Source organism: Balaenoptera ricei, chromosome 2 (assembly GCF_028023285.1).
Source record: "Balaenoptera ricei isolate mBalRic1 chromosome 2, mBalRic1.hap2, whole genome shotgun sequence".
Taxonomy (NCBI): Eukaryota; Metazoa; Chordata; class Mammalia; order Artiodactyla; family Balaenopteridae; genus Balaenoptera; species Balaenoptera ricei.
Window position 1 is genome coordinate 95,210,255 of NC_082640.1, and position 17,497 is coordinate 95,227,751.

A 17,497-nucleotide genomic window follows, 5' to 3' on the forward strand; every position below is an offset into this window, starting at 1 on the left:
TGTGGAACTTTTGAAAATTGTAAAGCACTATAGAATTTAAAGAATCTTTCATTCAATTAAAAAAATAAAAGTGATCCTTCAAATTTGAAAAACAAAGAAACACATAAATAAATAAATAAATAAGGTGACCAAAGAAGGTCCCTTAAGGAGATAAGATTTGAGTTGAGAGGGAGCTAGCCATGCCAAGATCTTGGGCAAAAACAATAAGTATAAAGGCCCCAAAGTGGCAATGAACTCAACAGTAAAATGTCTACTGTGGCTAGGGTATTGTGATAAAGGGGAGTTCTGAGGGGCTGGCAAGAGCCAATTCTTATAGATCATGGTAGGAAATTCCAATTTTATACTAAATGTAATGTGAAGCTGGTTTTAAGCAGAATTACATGGTGTGACCAAAAGATTTCTCTGGCTGATGTGTGGACAGTAGACAGCAAAGAAGGGCAAGAGCAGAATGGGGATGACAAATTATGAGTTTTCCACTGTTGCCCAGGTGAAATGATGGTGGTAGTAGTGCAGAAGATACAAAGTAGGAATATTTCTTATTATGGATTGTCAAACACATGAAAATAGAACAGTACAATGAACTCTTTTTTATGTATTACCCAGCTGAAGACACCATCAACTTTCTGCTATTTTTGTATCTATTCTCACTTTTTATTTTCTGGGGTATTTTAAAAGTAAATCCTATAGGTCATACCACATTATCAGTAAACACCACTTTAGCGTTTCTCTCGAACAGATAAAGACTTATAATATATTTAGCCATAATACCATTACTACACCCAATGAAGTAGCAGTACTCCCTTAACATTATCTAATACCCACAGATTGAGATGTATTTTGAAGGTAGAGCCAGTAGGAGTGCTGCCATGTTGGAAGTGTATGAAGAGAGAAATTAGGAGGAGTGGTTCTTGGCCGAGGTTCCAAGATGGGGAAAACTGGGAAAGGAGTGTGTTATTGTAGTGTTGACTTTTTTTGACTGGACTGGGAAACCAGAGTTCTATTGAGATATTAACCATTCTGTAGAGATGTAGAATGAGCACCTGAAGCTTAGCGGAGAAGTCTGATCTGAAGATATATTTGAAAGTCATCTGGCCACCTGGGGTGAGAGTCCAGACTCTAGAGAGTGAAGAGAGGAGCTCTGGGGCACTCCAAGGTTTGAAGATGTGAAGAAAAGAAAGGGCTGGCTAAGGGTTTAAGAAGGAGTGACTAATGAAGTAAGAGGAAAACCAAGGGAATGTGGCACTCTGGATTTAAAGAAAAGAAGGTGTTTGAAGCAGGAGGGGGTGGTTAACTGCTGGGTATAATGAAGACTGAGAACTGATTCTTGGATTTAACACCATGAAGATGGATTGCAGTTGGAGGGATGGAGACAAAATCCTGATTGGAGAAAGCAGGGGCAATCTTGAAGTGGAGATACTAAATATAGATAGCTCTTTTGAAGACTTAAAAATTGGAATGTACCATCCTTATAATGAGGTGCTTAATAATAAATAGTCACAATACTTTAAGGTATGTGTTATTTTATGGTTTACAAAATTCTTCATAAGCTTCTGTAAAATTCACAGGTGTCATCATAGATACATGTTTAAATGTCAGGTGGGTTTATCCCATTTTAAAAGCTTAGTATTATGAATAAATAAGCATTCTGAGGAGTTGGTATGAGCCGATTAATGTAGGTGATAGTGGGGAATTCCAGTTTTGGTCAACTTCTTGCCCAAGTGACATGGTTGGTTGGTAGTAGACTTAGGCTCAAGTCTAGGTCTTCTGCTTCTCATGACACAGACTCTTTCTACTATGTTACATCATGTCTTTCATAAACTTAAGGTCAAGATTCTCCTCTTTAAGAATGTAAGGATTAAAAAAAATTGGTTCCTACTTCTGGTCCATTCTGAATAGTATTCTGTTTCTGAAAGTATCAAGATTCTCCCTACAATGTCATCCTCAAAGGACAGAATCTTTTTCTTTTTTAATATCTTTATTGGAGTATAATTGCTTTACAATGTTGTGTTAGTTTCTGCTGTACAACAGAGCAAATCAGCTATATGCATACGTATATCCCCATATCCCCTCCCTCTTGAGCCTCCCTCTCACCCTCCCTATCCCACCCCTCTAGGTCGTCACAAAGCATCGAGCTGATCTCCCAGGACAGAATCTTTACTTTAAAATTTCCTAGTTTTTGTTTAAACAATCCATTAGAATTTGTCATTCATGAATTTCAAACATTACCTTGAACTTTGTTTCTCCTCATAATGAAAGTGTCTAGGGTACAAAACTGATGGCCCAATGAAAGGAAGTATTCTAGTAATTGAGAGCAATAAGATTTATCTTGGTCCTGAGAGAAATGTGAATGACATAATGGCTGAAGACTCAGAAAGCAGAGATATTTTACTCATGACCACAAGTAAATCCTGATTGAAATCTGTTGGCGTGACGTTAAGTCATGATTCTGAGAAGCTAAGTCTAGAGGGACCAGAGTAATACAGTCCAGGCATATAGTTTTCTGATGAGCTCACAGTATAAGGGGACAAAGCTGGGAATATCTTGAGGAATGAAAGTTAATATATCCTTTATTAGACAATTTCTCTGGTCTGTCAACTTTCTCACTGGGCTTTTGATGACAGCTTTATGGCAAACAATCTAACACTGAGATCATTCTCTTGAAGTACAGGTACTCCTCACTGCTGAGTGGAAGAATGTCCACATGCTCTAGGTATTAGAAAGCAAAAATGATTTAATTAGGGTTATTTAAGAGCCAGATTTATATCCCACTAGTCTCTAGGTTTCTTGAAACCACGGTCTGTATCTAATTCTACTTGTAGCTTCAACACTCAGCTCAATGCCTGGCTCAGAATGCTCATTTTATATGTATGAAGCAGTCTTTTTTTTGTTTTTTGTTTGCACTATGCAGCATGTGGGATCTTAGTTCCCTGACCAGGGGTCGAAACTGCACCTCTGGCATTGGAAGCGCAGAGTCTTAACCACTGGACTGCCAGGGAAGTCCCCTAGGGAGCAGTCTTGAACTCATTAAATGAAGGGTGATGGTACCTCACATGCCATTGGATGATGATCTAATGAAGAATTCTACCTACATGCTATCTTACTTCTGAGGAACTCAAAGTGATAAATATTACAACCTACTTTAAAGTAACATTTTAACATTTTCTTAAAAATTGTTTAGGACTTAATGTGACTGCAAACCTAGTAAGAAAATTAACTCCCAATCTTGCAGTGATATCCTCAGCTGTGTTTTGTGCTGCAGAGTCAGGAATGCTATTTCCAGAGATGCTAGGTTCTCTGACCAGAGCAAAACAAATCACACCTCCCAAGAGACACCACCTAGAGACACCTTTGCTCTGTCTGTGTCAGTATGGCACGTATTATTACTTGGCATATTAAGCAACTATTTTTTTCTGGTTTAACTTATGTTTGCTTCTCTCTTAATTTGGCTCTATGTAGGAAAAATGATTAAAAACATCATTAGAGGCATTGGGAAAACATAATACAGGCCTTCTATCCTGGAACCAAAATGCTCAGGTTTTATTTTCCTCCATTGGAACCATCTTTTTTGGAAGTATTATTCAGAAATAGAGGTTGTCATTTAATATGAGCTAGGTAAGAGCATATTCTCTGATTTCTCAAAATAAGGTGTGGCAATTTAGGTGAAGAGAATGGTTGATCTGCTCAGGCTAAGGTAATTGCTTGCAAATTTTTCATCAAAATATGTTCTTCAACATCATATCAAGTATCTTTTCTGACCACAATGCTATGAGATAGATATCAATTATAGGAAAAAATCTGTAAAAAATACAAACACATGGAGACTAAACAATACACTACTTAATAACCAAGAGATCACTGAAGAAATCAAAGAGGAAATCAAAAAATACCTAGAAACAAATGACAATGAAAACACGATGACCCAAAACCTGTGGGATGCAGCAAAAGCAGTTCTAAGAGGGGAGTTTATAGCGATACAATCCTACCTCAAGAAACAAGAAACATCTCAAATAAACAACCTAATCTTATACCTAAAGCAATTAGAGAAAGAAGAACAAAAAACCCCCAAAGTTAGCAGAAGGAAAGGAATCATAAAGATCAGATCAGAAATAAATGAAAAAGAAATGAAGGAAATGATAACAAAGATCAATAAAACTGAAAGCTGGTTCTTTGAGAAGATAAACAAAATTGATAAACCATTAGCCAGAATCATCAAGAAAAAAAGGGAGAAGACTCAAATCAATAGAACTAGAAATGAAAAAGGAGAAGTAACAACTGACACTGCAGAAATACAAAGGATCATGAGAGATTACTGCAAGCAACGCTATGCCAATAAAATGGACAACCTGGAAGAAATGGACAAATTCTTAGAAATGCACAACCTTCCGAGACTGAACCAGGAAGAAATAGAAAATATAAACAGACCAATCACAAGCACTGAAATTGAGACTGTGATTAAAAATCTTCCAACAAACAAAAGCCCAGGACCAGATGGCTTCACAGGCGAATTCTATCAAACATTTAGAGAAGAGCTAACACCTATCCTTCTCAAACTCTTCCAAGATATAGCAGAGGGAGGAACACTCCCAAACTCATTCTACGAGGCCACCATCACCCTGATACCAAAACCAGACAAAGATGTCACAAAGAAGGAAAATTACAGGCCAATATCACTGATGAACATAGATGCAAAAATCCTCAACAAAATACTAGCAAACAGAATCCAACAGCACATTAAAAGGATCATACACCATGATCAAGGGGGGTTTATCCCAGGAGGCAATGATTCTTCAATATACACAAATCAATCAATGTCATACACCATATTAACAAACTGAAGGATAAAAACCATTTGGTCATCTCAATAGATGCAGAAAAAGCTTTTGACAAAATTCAACACCTGTTTATGATAAAAACTCTCCAGAAAGTAGGCATAGAGGGAACTTACCTCAACATAATAAAGGCCATATATGACAAACCCACAGCCAACATCGTTCTCAATGGTGAAAAGCTGAAACCATTTCCACTAAGATCAGGAACAAGACAAGGTTGCCCACTCTCACCACTACTATTCAACATAGTTTTGGAAGCTTTAGCCACAGTAATCAGAGAAGAAAAAGAAATAAAAGGAATCCAAATCAGAAAAGAAGAAGTAAAGCTGTCACTGTTTGCAGATGACATGATACTATACATAGAGAGTCCTAAAGATGCTACCAGAAAACTACTAGAGCTAATCAATGAATTTGGTAAAGTAGGAGGATACAAAATTAATGCACAGAAATCTCTTGCATTCCTATACACTAATGATGAAAAATCTGAAAGAGAAATTAAGGAAACACGCCTATTTACCACTGCAACAAAAAGAATAAAATACCTAGGAATAAACCTACCGAAGTAGACAAAAAACCTGTATGCAGAAAATTATAAGACCCTGATGAAAGAAATTAAAGATGACACAAACAGATGGAGAGATATACCATTTCTTGGACTGGAAGGATCAACATTGTGAAAATGACTATACTACCCAAAGCAATCTACAGATTCAATGCAATCCCTATCAAACTACCAATGGCATTTTTCACAGAACTAGAACCAAAAATTTCACAATTTGTATGGAATCACAAAAGACCCCGAATAGCCAAAGCAATCTTGAGAAAGAAAAATGGAGCTGGAGCAATCAGGCTCCCAGACGACAGACTATACTACAAAGCTACAGTAATCAAGACAGTATGGTACTGGCACAAAAACAGAAATATAGATCAATGGAACAGGATAGAAAGCCCAGAGATAAACCCACGCACATATGGTCACCTTATTTTTGATAAAGGAGGCAAGAATATACAATGGAGAAAAGACAGCCTCTTCAATAACTGGTGCTGGGGAAACTGGACAGATACATGTAAAAGAATGAAATTAGAACACTCCCTAACACCATACACAAAAATAAACTCCAAATGGATTACAGACCTAAATGTAAGGCCAGACACTATAAAACTCTTAGAGGAAAACATAGGCAGAACACTCTATGACATAAATCACAGCAAGATCCTTCTTGACCCACCTCCTGGAGAAATGGAAATAAAAACAAAAACAAACAAATGGGACCCAATGAAACTTAAAAAGCTTTTGCACAGCAAAGGAAACCATAAACAAGACGAAAAGACAACCCTCAGAATGGGAGAAAATATTTGCAAATGAAGCAACTGACAAAGGATTAATCTCAAATATTTACAAGCAGCTCATGCATCTCAATATCAAAAAAAACCAACAACCCAATCCAAAAACGGGCAGAAGACTTAAATAGACATTTCTCCAAAGAAGATATACAGATTGCTAACAAGCACATGAAAGAATGCTCAACATCACTAATCATTAGAGAAATGCAAATGAAAACTGCAATGAGGTATCATCTCACACCAGTCAGAATGGCCATAATTTAAAAATCTACAAACAATAAATGCTGGAGAGGGTGTGGAGAAAAGGGAACCCTCTTGCACTGTTGGTGGGAATGTAAATTGACACAGCCACTATGGAGAACAGTATGGAGGTTCCTTAAAAAACTAAAAATAGAACTACCATACGACCCAGCAATCCCACTACTGGGCATATACCCTGAGAAAACCATAATTCAAAAAGACTCATGTACCACAATGTTCATTGCAGCTCTATTTACAATAGCCAGGACATGAAAGCAACCTAAGTGTCCATCGACAGATGAATGGATGAAGAAGATGTGGCACATATATACAATGGAATATTACTCAGCCATAAAAAGAAACAAAATTAACTTATCTGTAGTGAAGTGGATGGACCTAGAGTCTGTCATACAGAGTGAAGTAAGTCAGAAAGAGAAAAACAAATACCATATGCTAACACATATATATGGAATCTAAAAAAAAAAAAAAATTGGTTCTGAAGAACCTTTGGGCAGGACAGGAATAAAGACACAGACGCAGAGAATGGACTTGAGGACACGGGTAGTGGGAAGGGTAAGCTGGGACGAAGTGAGAGAGTGGCATGGACTTATATATACTACCAAATGTAAAATAGATAGCTGGAAGCAGCCTGCATAGCACAGGGAGATCAGCTCGGTGCTTTGTGACCACCTAGAGGGGTGGGATATGGAGGGTGGGAGGGAGTTGCAAGAGGGAGGAGATATGGGGATATATGTGTATGTATAGCTGATTCACTTTGTTATAAGGCAGAAACCAACCCATCATTGTAAAGCAATTATACTCCAATAAAGATGTTAAAAAAAATGTTCTTCATAGTAGGAATATTTCAGGAATAATGATTTTTCCCATTGACATTACTCTTAGGATATTTGGGTAGTCAGTGGTTATCTGTAGAATATTTTTAATGGAAAGGTAATACAGTTTTATCTTCCAACTTCGTTTAATAATCATTGGAAAAAAGGATGACCCAAAGTTTCACAGATTTTTTTTTTCCCCAAAGTTTTTAAATGGAGGTAGGGAGCTTAAAGACTCATAGCAGCTGGTTGTATTGACTTTATGGAATTGAAATTGGAGCTAAAGAAAGGTGAAATAGCCTAGAGTTAAAAAGGAATATTCTAATTACAAGAGTATGTTGATAGCAAAATTGGAAAGTGAGCGCCCAATTTGTCGAAGGTGCTCTGCTGTTCCATCTACATCCCTCCTCCAGACTGCAGAATGTATTTCTCCAGCTGCTGGGTGTGCTGCCTACGTACAGCCCTCAGCTGTCAGCTCTCTCTGGGAATTGCTCTTGGCTGAGGAGAGCTGTTTTTCTTAAGGTCACACCTCATTGCTGGGGTCAGACCGCATCCCATGACTGAACAAAGCCAAGGTATAAAGGCCTGGTCCCCTTGATCCAACTCTGAAGGCCCTTTCCAGCTCTAGAGCTTCCCTGGGGTTGACTGAGCCTTTACTGTGACTGAATCAACAGCCTAACTCCTCCCTCTGCCCAGCTGTTTCCTTCACTCCCCACAGGTGTTATTCCCAAGAGAACTTGCCAATAAACTTCTTCCACACAGATCTCCCTCTGACTCTGCTGCCCAGGAATGTGACCTAAGCCTAAATTACTCTTGTTTTCTCCATGGTCAATCTAAGGTATTCCCTCAGCATTAGTATGTGAGAGCAGATGGAATAGTTTTCCTTTAAAATAATTTTCTTCTGATTTCCTTGGGGTTTCTTCATCTATTAGCCATATATTAATGGAATTCTAAGAATTTACAGAGAAGACAGAAAGGATCTAGGGAGACTCATTCAGGAGAAGTGTTTCAGTTTATGGAAATGATTAAAGAGTATAGATTTTTTGCGCAACTGTCAGTGGGCTTATTTATTGTTCAGGTAAAACTTAGTAAGTGAATTGATCATTCTGTTTTCAAAATAGTAAGGCCAAATTGTGTGTGTATTTCTGCACCCAAATAACGCACAAAAGGCTCTACAAGGATTTGTACAAATTAGGCAGGGCCTCTCTGATATTGATTACTTTTTCTCAGAAAATTGTTAAATGATATTATCCGTGCTGTAGGATTATAACTTATCATTTCTCCTTCTTCTCACCCTTTTCCCCTACGAAATGGGTGTGAGACCTCACCCTCCCTGTGTGGTTCTACCTCAGCATGAGCATGGTGCTAATAAGAAGGGAGGAAAAGGAGGAAAACATCTGCATTCTTCCAAATAAATAGATTCCAATGATGTATTATGCTCATTCTCAGTGTAATGAGATTCTGTTCACCAGTCTGTTGTTAGAGGATTAGGGCCAAACTGTATCTCTTACTGTAGTGTGGCTCTGACAGCAGTGGAATTGAAAAGAACCAGGAACTGCTGCTGTCCACTGGACTCTTTTCTCAGGGGACCATGACGGCCAGCTGTCTTTGGATCGGCTGGATTGAAACTCTGGGAGTCTGCACTATCGCTGTGCTTGAATCTCTTCAGCTCTTTAGGGGCCATTCTCTTTCTAAATAGGCAATACATAATTATCATGGAAAATAAAGTTGAAAAAAGAACAATAAATATAGATTTATTAAAAGCATGGCTTTGTAGTCAGGCAGATTCAGGTTGTAGTTCTGATTCTGCCACTCACATGTGAAGTTGGAGGAGTTTTCTTTTCTTCTATTTTCACTCTCCAGTTGTCCTTTAAAATATCAATATTTGTAATGCCCAAAATTCAAACAGTCCAGAAAAGTATACAATGAAAATGGAGTCTCCCTTACATCCCGGTTCTCCTTTTTCATTTCTTTTCTCTAATGGCTACCACTGAACAGTTTCTTGTGTGTCTTTCAAGAAATTTTCTATGCATGGAACAACAGACATATGTGTAGGTTTATCCTTGCTTCAAAACACAGAATCTTACAACACATGTGCAGTGTTGTGCATGTGCTTGTTTTCAACCTAATAATGTAACTTGGAGGATATTTCACATCAGCGCATATAGACCTATCTTATTCTTGTTAATGCCTGCATTGTATTCCATTGAGTAGATGAGCCATGATTGGATAGGTGTACCCTGGTATATCTGTCTAATTCTTATTGATGAGCAGGGATGGTTTCTCATAGATTGCTGTTACAAATAATACTGTAATACACATCCTCGTATATCCATCTTTGAGCACCTGTATGATCAGTATTTTAAAGTGGAATGTCAAAGTATGTGGACATTTGAATTTTTGACAGATGTTGCAAAATAGGGCAAAGGTCTCAATTTCTTTGAACTTCAGCTTTCTATTCTGATTAAAGTTGCTAAAATGGGGGTAGAAACAGTACCTATCTCATAGGGCTGCTGTGAGGATTAAATGAGATAAGATACTATTCAGTGTTGCCAGATGTAGCAAGTTAAAATATAGGACATCCAGTTACATTTGAAATGCAGATAATGACAATATTTTAGTATAACTATATCCGAAATATTGCATGGAACACACTTAAACTAAAAAAGTATTGGTTGTTTACCTGAAATTCATATTTAATTGGGTGTCATTTATTTTTATTTGGCAACCCTCTTCATGAAGGGATCAGCACACTCCCTGGAGTACAGTAAGCACTAAATAAATTATTCATTGCTATAATTCTTTTTTAAAAAATATTTATTTATTTGTTTATTTTTGGTTGTGTTGGGTCTTTGTTTCTGTGTGAGGGCTTTCTCTAGTTGTGGCAAGCGGGGGCCACTCTTCATCGCGGTGTGCGGGCCTCTCACTATCGCGGCCTCTCTTGTTGCGGAGCACAGGCTCTAGGCGCGCAGGCTCAGTAGTTGTGGCTCACGGGCCCAGTTGCTCCGCGGCATGTGGGATCTTCCCAGACCAGGGCTCGAACCCGTGTCCCCTGCATTGGCAGGCAGATTCTCAACCACTGCGCCACCAGGGAAGCCCCCTGCTATAATTCTTATTAGACATTCAGGGAAATGCTATCATTCAACAACTGTTTTTAGAAATAATGATTCTATATTCATTAATTTACTTATCATTCATTCAACAAATACTGAACGCCTACTCTAAACTAGGCATTATTCTAGGTCCTGAAGATACAGTGGTGAATAAAACAAAGTCTGTATGAGCAGTTGAATACTTTTGTATGTTATAGATCTGACATGGGCTTGAGATTAAGGAAGAAAGCAAGCTCAGTGTAGGTGGATTGTTTGGTTAATTAGGTGAGGTCAATTATACTGACCTTCTTTATTATCTTCTTTCTCTAGTATGCCAACATAACTTCTGTAGCTTTTGAGGAAATCTTCTTTTCAGGAATCTGTGATGCTAATGCGCAATCAGGAGAATTAGATTGTAGAAAGGATGACAGAAGCCTTGAGGAGACCCATGAAGATCTCTTCCTTCTGCCCCTTAAGCTTCAGCAATAGGCTTGGTATCTTGCTCACGGTAAATACTTGATTTCTAGCCTCTGGAGCCAGTGGTTCAGTGACATGGAGAATGGTAGGTGCTATCCCACTCTCATTTTCTCAAGGAGGTCCTCAGCAAATTGTAGCAGCTCCTAGTATGCTATGCCTTATCAGGAAGAAGCAGGTTCAGACAAATTTATCAACAATTATTAGATACAGTTGCTATCTCTCACCACCTTTCCTCAGAACTCAGATTCTCTGATGTTCTGAGAGTAGATATATAGTTAGTGGCTGTGTTTTTAAAAATTCTTTCCTCAAAATACTTCTAGTCACTATTCTGTGACAATTAACCCCATACGTTTTATGGTACCTTTGGAATTTGAATTTTATGAGTCCTTTTCTTGAATTTTGGCTTATTATGTAGTGACTGGCTTGTGAGCTTATAAGGTAAAAGCTAACTTATTACCCCAACTATTTTTGAAAAATCTGGTTCAAAGAAGCATTAGCTAGATTATTTCCGTTTCAAAACCTGAAGCAATTATGTGATGATACTGATAATTGAAGCATATTTAAAAATCTTGGAGTTTCTTGATTCAGTGCAATTACATGAATTAACTTGCTTTCAGAGTATTTATATACTACAAATCCTCTACCAGAGTGGGAGGGCTTTTCTTGACAATGGTAAAAGCAAAGTTTGAAGGTGCCGAGTCTATGGTGCCAAGTGTCATTTTCACGTCTCACAAGGCCACCCTGTGTTCCCTACACAGAGCTATGACCCAAGCTTGCTTCAAACATGAGTCTTGGGAACAGCTGCACCACACATGGAGGGCCAGGGAGTGTCTGTTTTCGTTGTTTCAGGATGATGGCAAAATGAAATTACTATACAAGCTAAAATCTTAGAAGTCTAGAAATGTTTTGAAGATGAACCTTAAAGGAAATTTTCCTATCTGTCCCTCCAGTCTTCTGATATGTCTTTGATGTTATGAAGTCAGTGGTGGTGGTAGTGTGTAGGAAGAGAAAAATGGTGCGATTTAAAATATATTCGATTTAAATTCCTTTGCAGATCTTCATCAGTTTATACTTGTTAGTAAGTTTGGGTACTTCTGTAGCTATGATCCTTAGTGCTAACTGAAGTATATCTCTGAGGTCCTAGTTAAATGCAGTTATAATTACCTGGTAAGAAAGAATAGGAAATAACATTAAAAAAAACTCCTCTGATTGTGTTATACATATTGATTGTTCTACAGATATATATTCAAATAAGAGGCTTAACCAAGACATCACACACAACATATGGTTTACTGATGTCTCCAGGCCCTTTTTCTTCAAAACCCTAATTACATCTGTAGAGTATTACTTTCTCCTCTCCAAAATAATGTTTTATACTTCTTCCTCTTCCACTTTGTTCAGTTTCTGGTAGCCTCTTCAAGTCATAACTTTCTATCACAATCTTCTTTGTAAGAGTTATGCTCTCTTCTTGGTAGGATGCTGTGTACAAGTCTGACAAATGTGTCTGTGGGTTGGTTGTGTAGGTTGTTGATGAAATAGTTGGATAGCGCTAGGGTCAGGGTCAACATCCAGGGAATACCACTTGCTGTTTTTTTGTCATATTGGTCATTAGTTTTGGATAATATTTCCTTTGAGGAAATTTCTCCCATGTTTGTGTACCTTCGCAACAATATTTTGCTTCAAGTTCTGAAAAATTTTGTCACAAACAACATTGTTGCCTTGTGAACTTCTCTATAGCTCATAGCCCACAGAGGTGATATTGTGTCCTATGGAATTTGTACATGTACATTCCAGAAGGTTTTTAAGATTTCAAATACTGTTAGTCATAGACTGTGGAAGTAAAGTGTTTGGAGTGCTCATTTTTAGGGAAGGAATTTCCATTGGAATAGGTGGAAAGGGGTAGGTGACCAAGGATAAGAGTAGGTGTTGGAAGATATCTGGAGTTACAAAGGGGCCTTTTGGGAAGAGGAGCTCCGAGGTATATGTTCTGGGCAGAGGGCAGACAGGTGGCAAGAGAGAAAGAGAGAAAAAGGGGTAGAGTGAGATAAAGTAAGGGAGACTGGGCTCATACATGGTATTACAGATATTTTCTGCTTTCTTGGCCTGTTGGGTGACATTAGCAGACTAATGGTCAGATCTTAGTGGGGGTTGGTCAGATGATTTATTCTGAGTGTTTTTCTATTTTTGGAAATATTTAATACGTTAGAAAGTAGCGGGTAAAATACAGATAGCGGTGCGTGTGGGTAGGAGGAGAATGGGCATGAGAATCTGGCATGAGGGAAGGGATTTTTCTCTGCTTTATCACTTCTCTGTATTGTCCCAGTAGGAATCCATATTGACCATATCAGATTCTTCCTTATCAAGGATTCTTTGCATGCCCTGGGATTTTGCAAATTTTTTTCTTAAAGAGATTTTATTCCAGTATTTTTCCAAGTGTAGCAGTTAATTCAAGTAATTCCCATGGATATCACCAGACTTTTAAAAACATATTTCCAATTGCTTTGGTTTTATGGGGGGAAATACTATGACACTAGACAAGTTAGAATTTATTACCCCAAATAGTGGCTATTGTTACTTACCTGTGGAAACTTAACTCTCAATTGTGCATTTTAAAATGTATAAGAGATCCTGTAGAGTTTCCTTTTAACTTGGGTTGATTTTTCGCTTTTGGTGGAAGAGGTAGGATGTAGTCCTTTGTAGAGCTTATAGTATACAGGTAGGAGGAATAGAAGTTTGCAAATGAGACTTAGTATCATCTCAGCTTCTTCTTGAAGCAGATGCACTTTCATTTTATCTAAGATACTGTCCCCTGAGAAATGTCACTAACGCTCCAAAGGAGATACCCCAGGAGAAACAGACCAGCACATAATCTATCCATACCTGTAAAAATAAATAAAATGAGATTTAAAGACTTCCTAGGGTCTTTCATTTTCATTGAACTAGATAAAGTGCAGAAAAGTATGGCATTGGAAAAATGATTGAATTCTGGCTAGAGATGAAAATGCTGCAATTGAAAACTTTCCAGAACAACATGTACTTGGATCCGTATTAAAGAGAAATTCTTTGAGTGTTTAAGCCAAATGACCCAGCGGGGTTGATAGTGTGAGGCATATTTCACAGTTGTATAAATATTTAAAACTGTTTTCCAGCTTATAAAAGAAGTAAATTAGGTTGTTTTTTAAAAACTGCACAATGAAATTAACCTGCCCACCTTAACTTGTTGGGGAACCTGGCCTACTCGTCCCAGCCTTCTCTCCTAGAAGGGAATCGCTGAGAAAGAAGTGTGATGAAGGTCTCCAACTTGGAAAACAAAGCTGGTTTACATTTCAGAGAACTTCAGAAGGGATGTTTAGCACCACGGATACTGCCACAGGTGGTCTGTTTCCAGATGGCCTGTCTGCCTAACTGTCGCGAGGGGCCTGACCAACTAGACACAATGGCTTTTTGTCATAAACCCCTTTGAACTTGGTGAAGGGTAGACCTGCGACTCCATTATATACGTGAGCCTCGAAGAAAACAGTGCAACATCTTGACTGTGTTCTCAATTCTGAGCTGTTGGTCCTAGCCGTTAGAATGCCACCAAGCCTGCCCTTTGTCCAGAGTGCTGTGGATGATTTGTAGGTGGTCTTTCTTGTTCAGTTTTCTAAGGCTTCTTTTGTCACCCATTGCTGTTCTTGTCCTTTCCAGAATTTTTATTCTTTTGCTCTTACTTTCATTTTAGCTATTGCCCCGTTGCTTCTGTCTCCTTCATTTCTTGCCTCCAATTAAACAGACTTCTGAGACAACAGCAGTCATGTTTTTATATTTATTAATATAGAGGTTGAAAAGAATGTTAGTGACTGAATTTATTCCTTTCCTTCCCCCTGAGTTTTTTTTTTTTAATATTCTGCCCAAGGATATGCAAGTAAGAGTTAATAGCTGCTGTATAAAGCTGGTACCATGGGGTGGTGGAAAGAGCACACAGCCAAGAGTTAGGCATTTTGAGTCTAGCCCCAGGGATTACTAACTCACTGGGTGTCTTTGGGCATATCACTTGACTTCTCTGGGCCTTAGTTCCCACATCACTCAGGTAAAAGACTTTGTTATGCAAGGTTCTTTGAATTTAGTATTCTAGAAAAAAAGTCTTATCTGCTTCTTCTGTCATATGATGCTCCATTGTGAATACATTCTCTTGATTCTTCTCTGTTCCCGAAAACAATTAATTTTGTTTTTGTTCTTAGACTGCAGAATGAAAAGTGGATGAATGTCAAAGTGGGAGACATCATTAAATTAGAAAATAACCAATTTGTTGCTGTGAGTATTTAGTATTGTTTAAGAAATTTATCTCAGGTTAAAATAGCATATGTACTAAAATATTTACATTTGCAAATTTAGTAAATCTGCGCTAATTTAGCGTAATTAAGGAGGGAATACCAGGATGTATTATTAAAAAAGTCTAATTATAAAATATTTGAAAGACATATTGATTAATTACTTTCAATAACCTGATAATTCAGATAAGGCTGAGTGATTATCACCTTGTTATTTCCTTTGGGAAATTAATAGGTAAAAAATATTTAAAATCAGGCTGTCAATTGTTTGATGTTAAATAAGAGCTTTTAAAATGCTCCAGAGTACTTTAAAAATAGTTTGTTCTCACATAGTTTGAATATTATCCCCCCAGTTTGAATATTATCTCCCCAATAACGGAATTAATAATGTTAATATGCAGTATCATAGAAGAAAAGATTAGCTATAGAAAGAGAAAATGGATGTTCTTTCCTGAATAATCACGATCAGAAAATGTTGATTGAATGTTCTTAATAAATGCTATTTATGAGGTTTTACTTTGTATATCAAATGCACTATAATTTATATTCTCAAGCTGCCTGTGTTACAGTTTCCTTAACAAAATTCAAGGGGTCAGTTAAAACTAAAATACATGTGACTAACTATAGCTCGTATTAAATGCAAGGCTATAAAAGCTATCCAGATCAGAGATTAAAAATTTTAACTATTGTAGTCTTTATGTCAAATATATATTAGATTACTCATGAAAATTTTTGTGTTAATGCCATTTTATTTATCAAGCTGTGTTCTTCATTAAATTTGAGACATTTTCCCACAGCATAAAACAAATGGCCCCAAGATCTATTTACAAGAACAACTCAGTTAAGACTCTTAAACATTCACTTTCAGAAACAGTCTTCTTTCATTAATGTATCATCTGTGTATACTGATTCTCTGGAACAACCCATGCTAAGGTGACTAGTCAGTGGACAGGCCTTTCAAAAAGAGTGCACACTTTAAATAGAGAATTGCTTGTTTCTCTGACAACCTCAAGCCTCTGGAAAATAGCTGAGAGCCAAAAATAAGCAAAAGGTGTTGGTGCAGCCAAAACGGAGGTCTCAAAGTCCACCCGATATAACCTGGGTTCCTTAGACGTAGGGCAGTCTGCCAGGTTTTCAAAACCTATTTACTTTTTTGGACACAATTTAAAGTAGCATGTCAAGCTTATTTTCCAGCTCATTAAATACTAGGAGCAGTACACTGAGGGTAGCATCTGTTAGAAGAACATACCCCGTGGGAAAGATTGAGGCTCAGTGTAAAATACAGTGTAAGGACACTGGGTGGGGAATTGGATGAGAACTTTTGCTCCATTCCTTCAGTGACAGCACTTTATCTTCTCTGCCTTTTGTTTGTTTCTTCACATGTCAAATCAAGGTGCAAGAGCATTATGTGATCTCAGAGATCCCTTCCAGCCCGTAGTTGCTGTGATTCTCTGTCTGAGCTGAGACTAGACTACAAGATTCTTACGAGCAAAGAGCACATTGATTTGCCTGGTCCATAACATCTAGTGTCATGTAGGATCATAGGGGGCAGTCAGTAAGTGTTGCCTGAATGAATTAATGTCAATCTTTTCTAAGAAAGAAGACAGGAAAAAAAAAGAAAAGTGGATATAAATTTCCAAAATTCAGGGTGTTCTGGATCCATGAGGTACTAATATGCCCTAATTAAGAAAAGATCACATATATTCAGGGTTCTTCGCTTAAGAAGAAAGGACTCCATATAACTCATTTTGGTTCTACTTTCAATTAAGATAATTACAATGAAAAAGTTTTGGTGCTTCTTAGTGGATAATCTTAACTTTTTTTTTTTTAAATGGGCATATATAGAATTCTAGGATGTGTGCATTCAAAAAATTTTTTTTGGAAATTACTTTATGCTAGGCATGGTGCTAGATATAGTGGAATTAGGAAAAATTAAAGTATCCCAAACACTTAACTATTATTTTATTTGGAATTGAATATTTCAGGGGAAATGCTAGGTAATTTCTGCTTAAGGTATTCAGTAAAAATAATGTGTTTTAAGAGCCCTATGGATATACTCTAACAGAGGTAAATATTGGACTGAACTCACTTATTCACTGATACTATACTCTAGTATGTTCATTTATCAGATTCTTTGAGGTGAATCCCATAAAGGCAGGAGTCAAATTTGTGTCTCAAATCTCTTAACTCCAAGGACCTCATGGACAGCATATCTGTGCTCCAACTTGCCCTCTAGCCTTAATATTCTAATTTGCACTTCCCTTGGTCTTTGTTTTTAATTTAGTTGTATTTTCTGTGTTATAGAAAATAACACATGCTTGCTTGTTATTGCAAACCTTTCTGTGGAATGAAGCATGGAAGTCAAGTGTAAG

The 17,497-nt window shown here is 37.5% G+C and overlaps 1 protein-coding gene across 1 annotated transcript in view; it reads left to right on the top strand.

The window, feature by feature from the left end:
* Nucleotides 1–17,497, top strand: part of ATP8B4 (ATPase phospholipid transporting 8B4 (putative)) — a 165,249-nt gene that overhangs the window by 27,554 nt on the left and 120,198 nt on the right. The window contains exon 5 of the mRNA XM_059915197.1: nt 15,036–15,108. Coding sequence (XP_059771180.1) covers nt 15,036–15,108 — 73 coding nt within the window. The remainder of the gene's footprint in view (nt 1–15,035; nt 15,109–17,497) is intronic.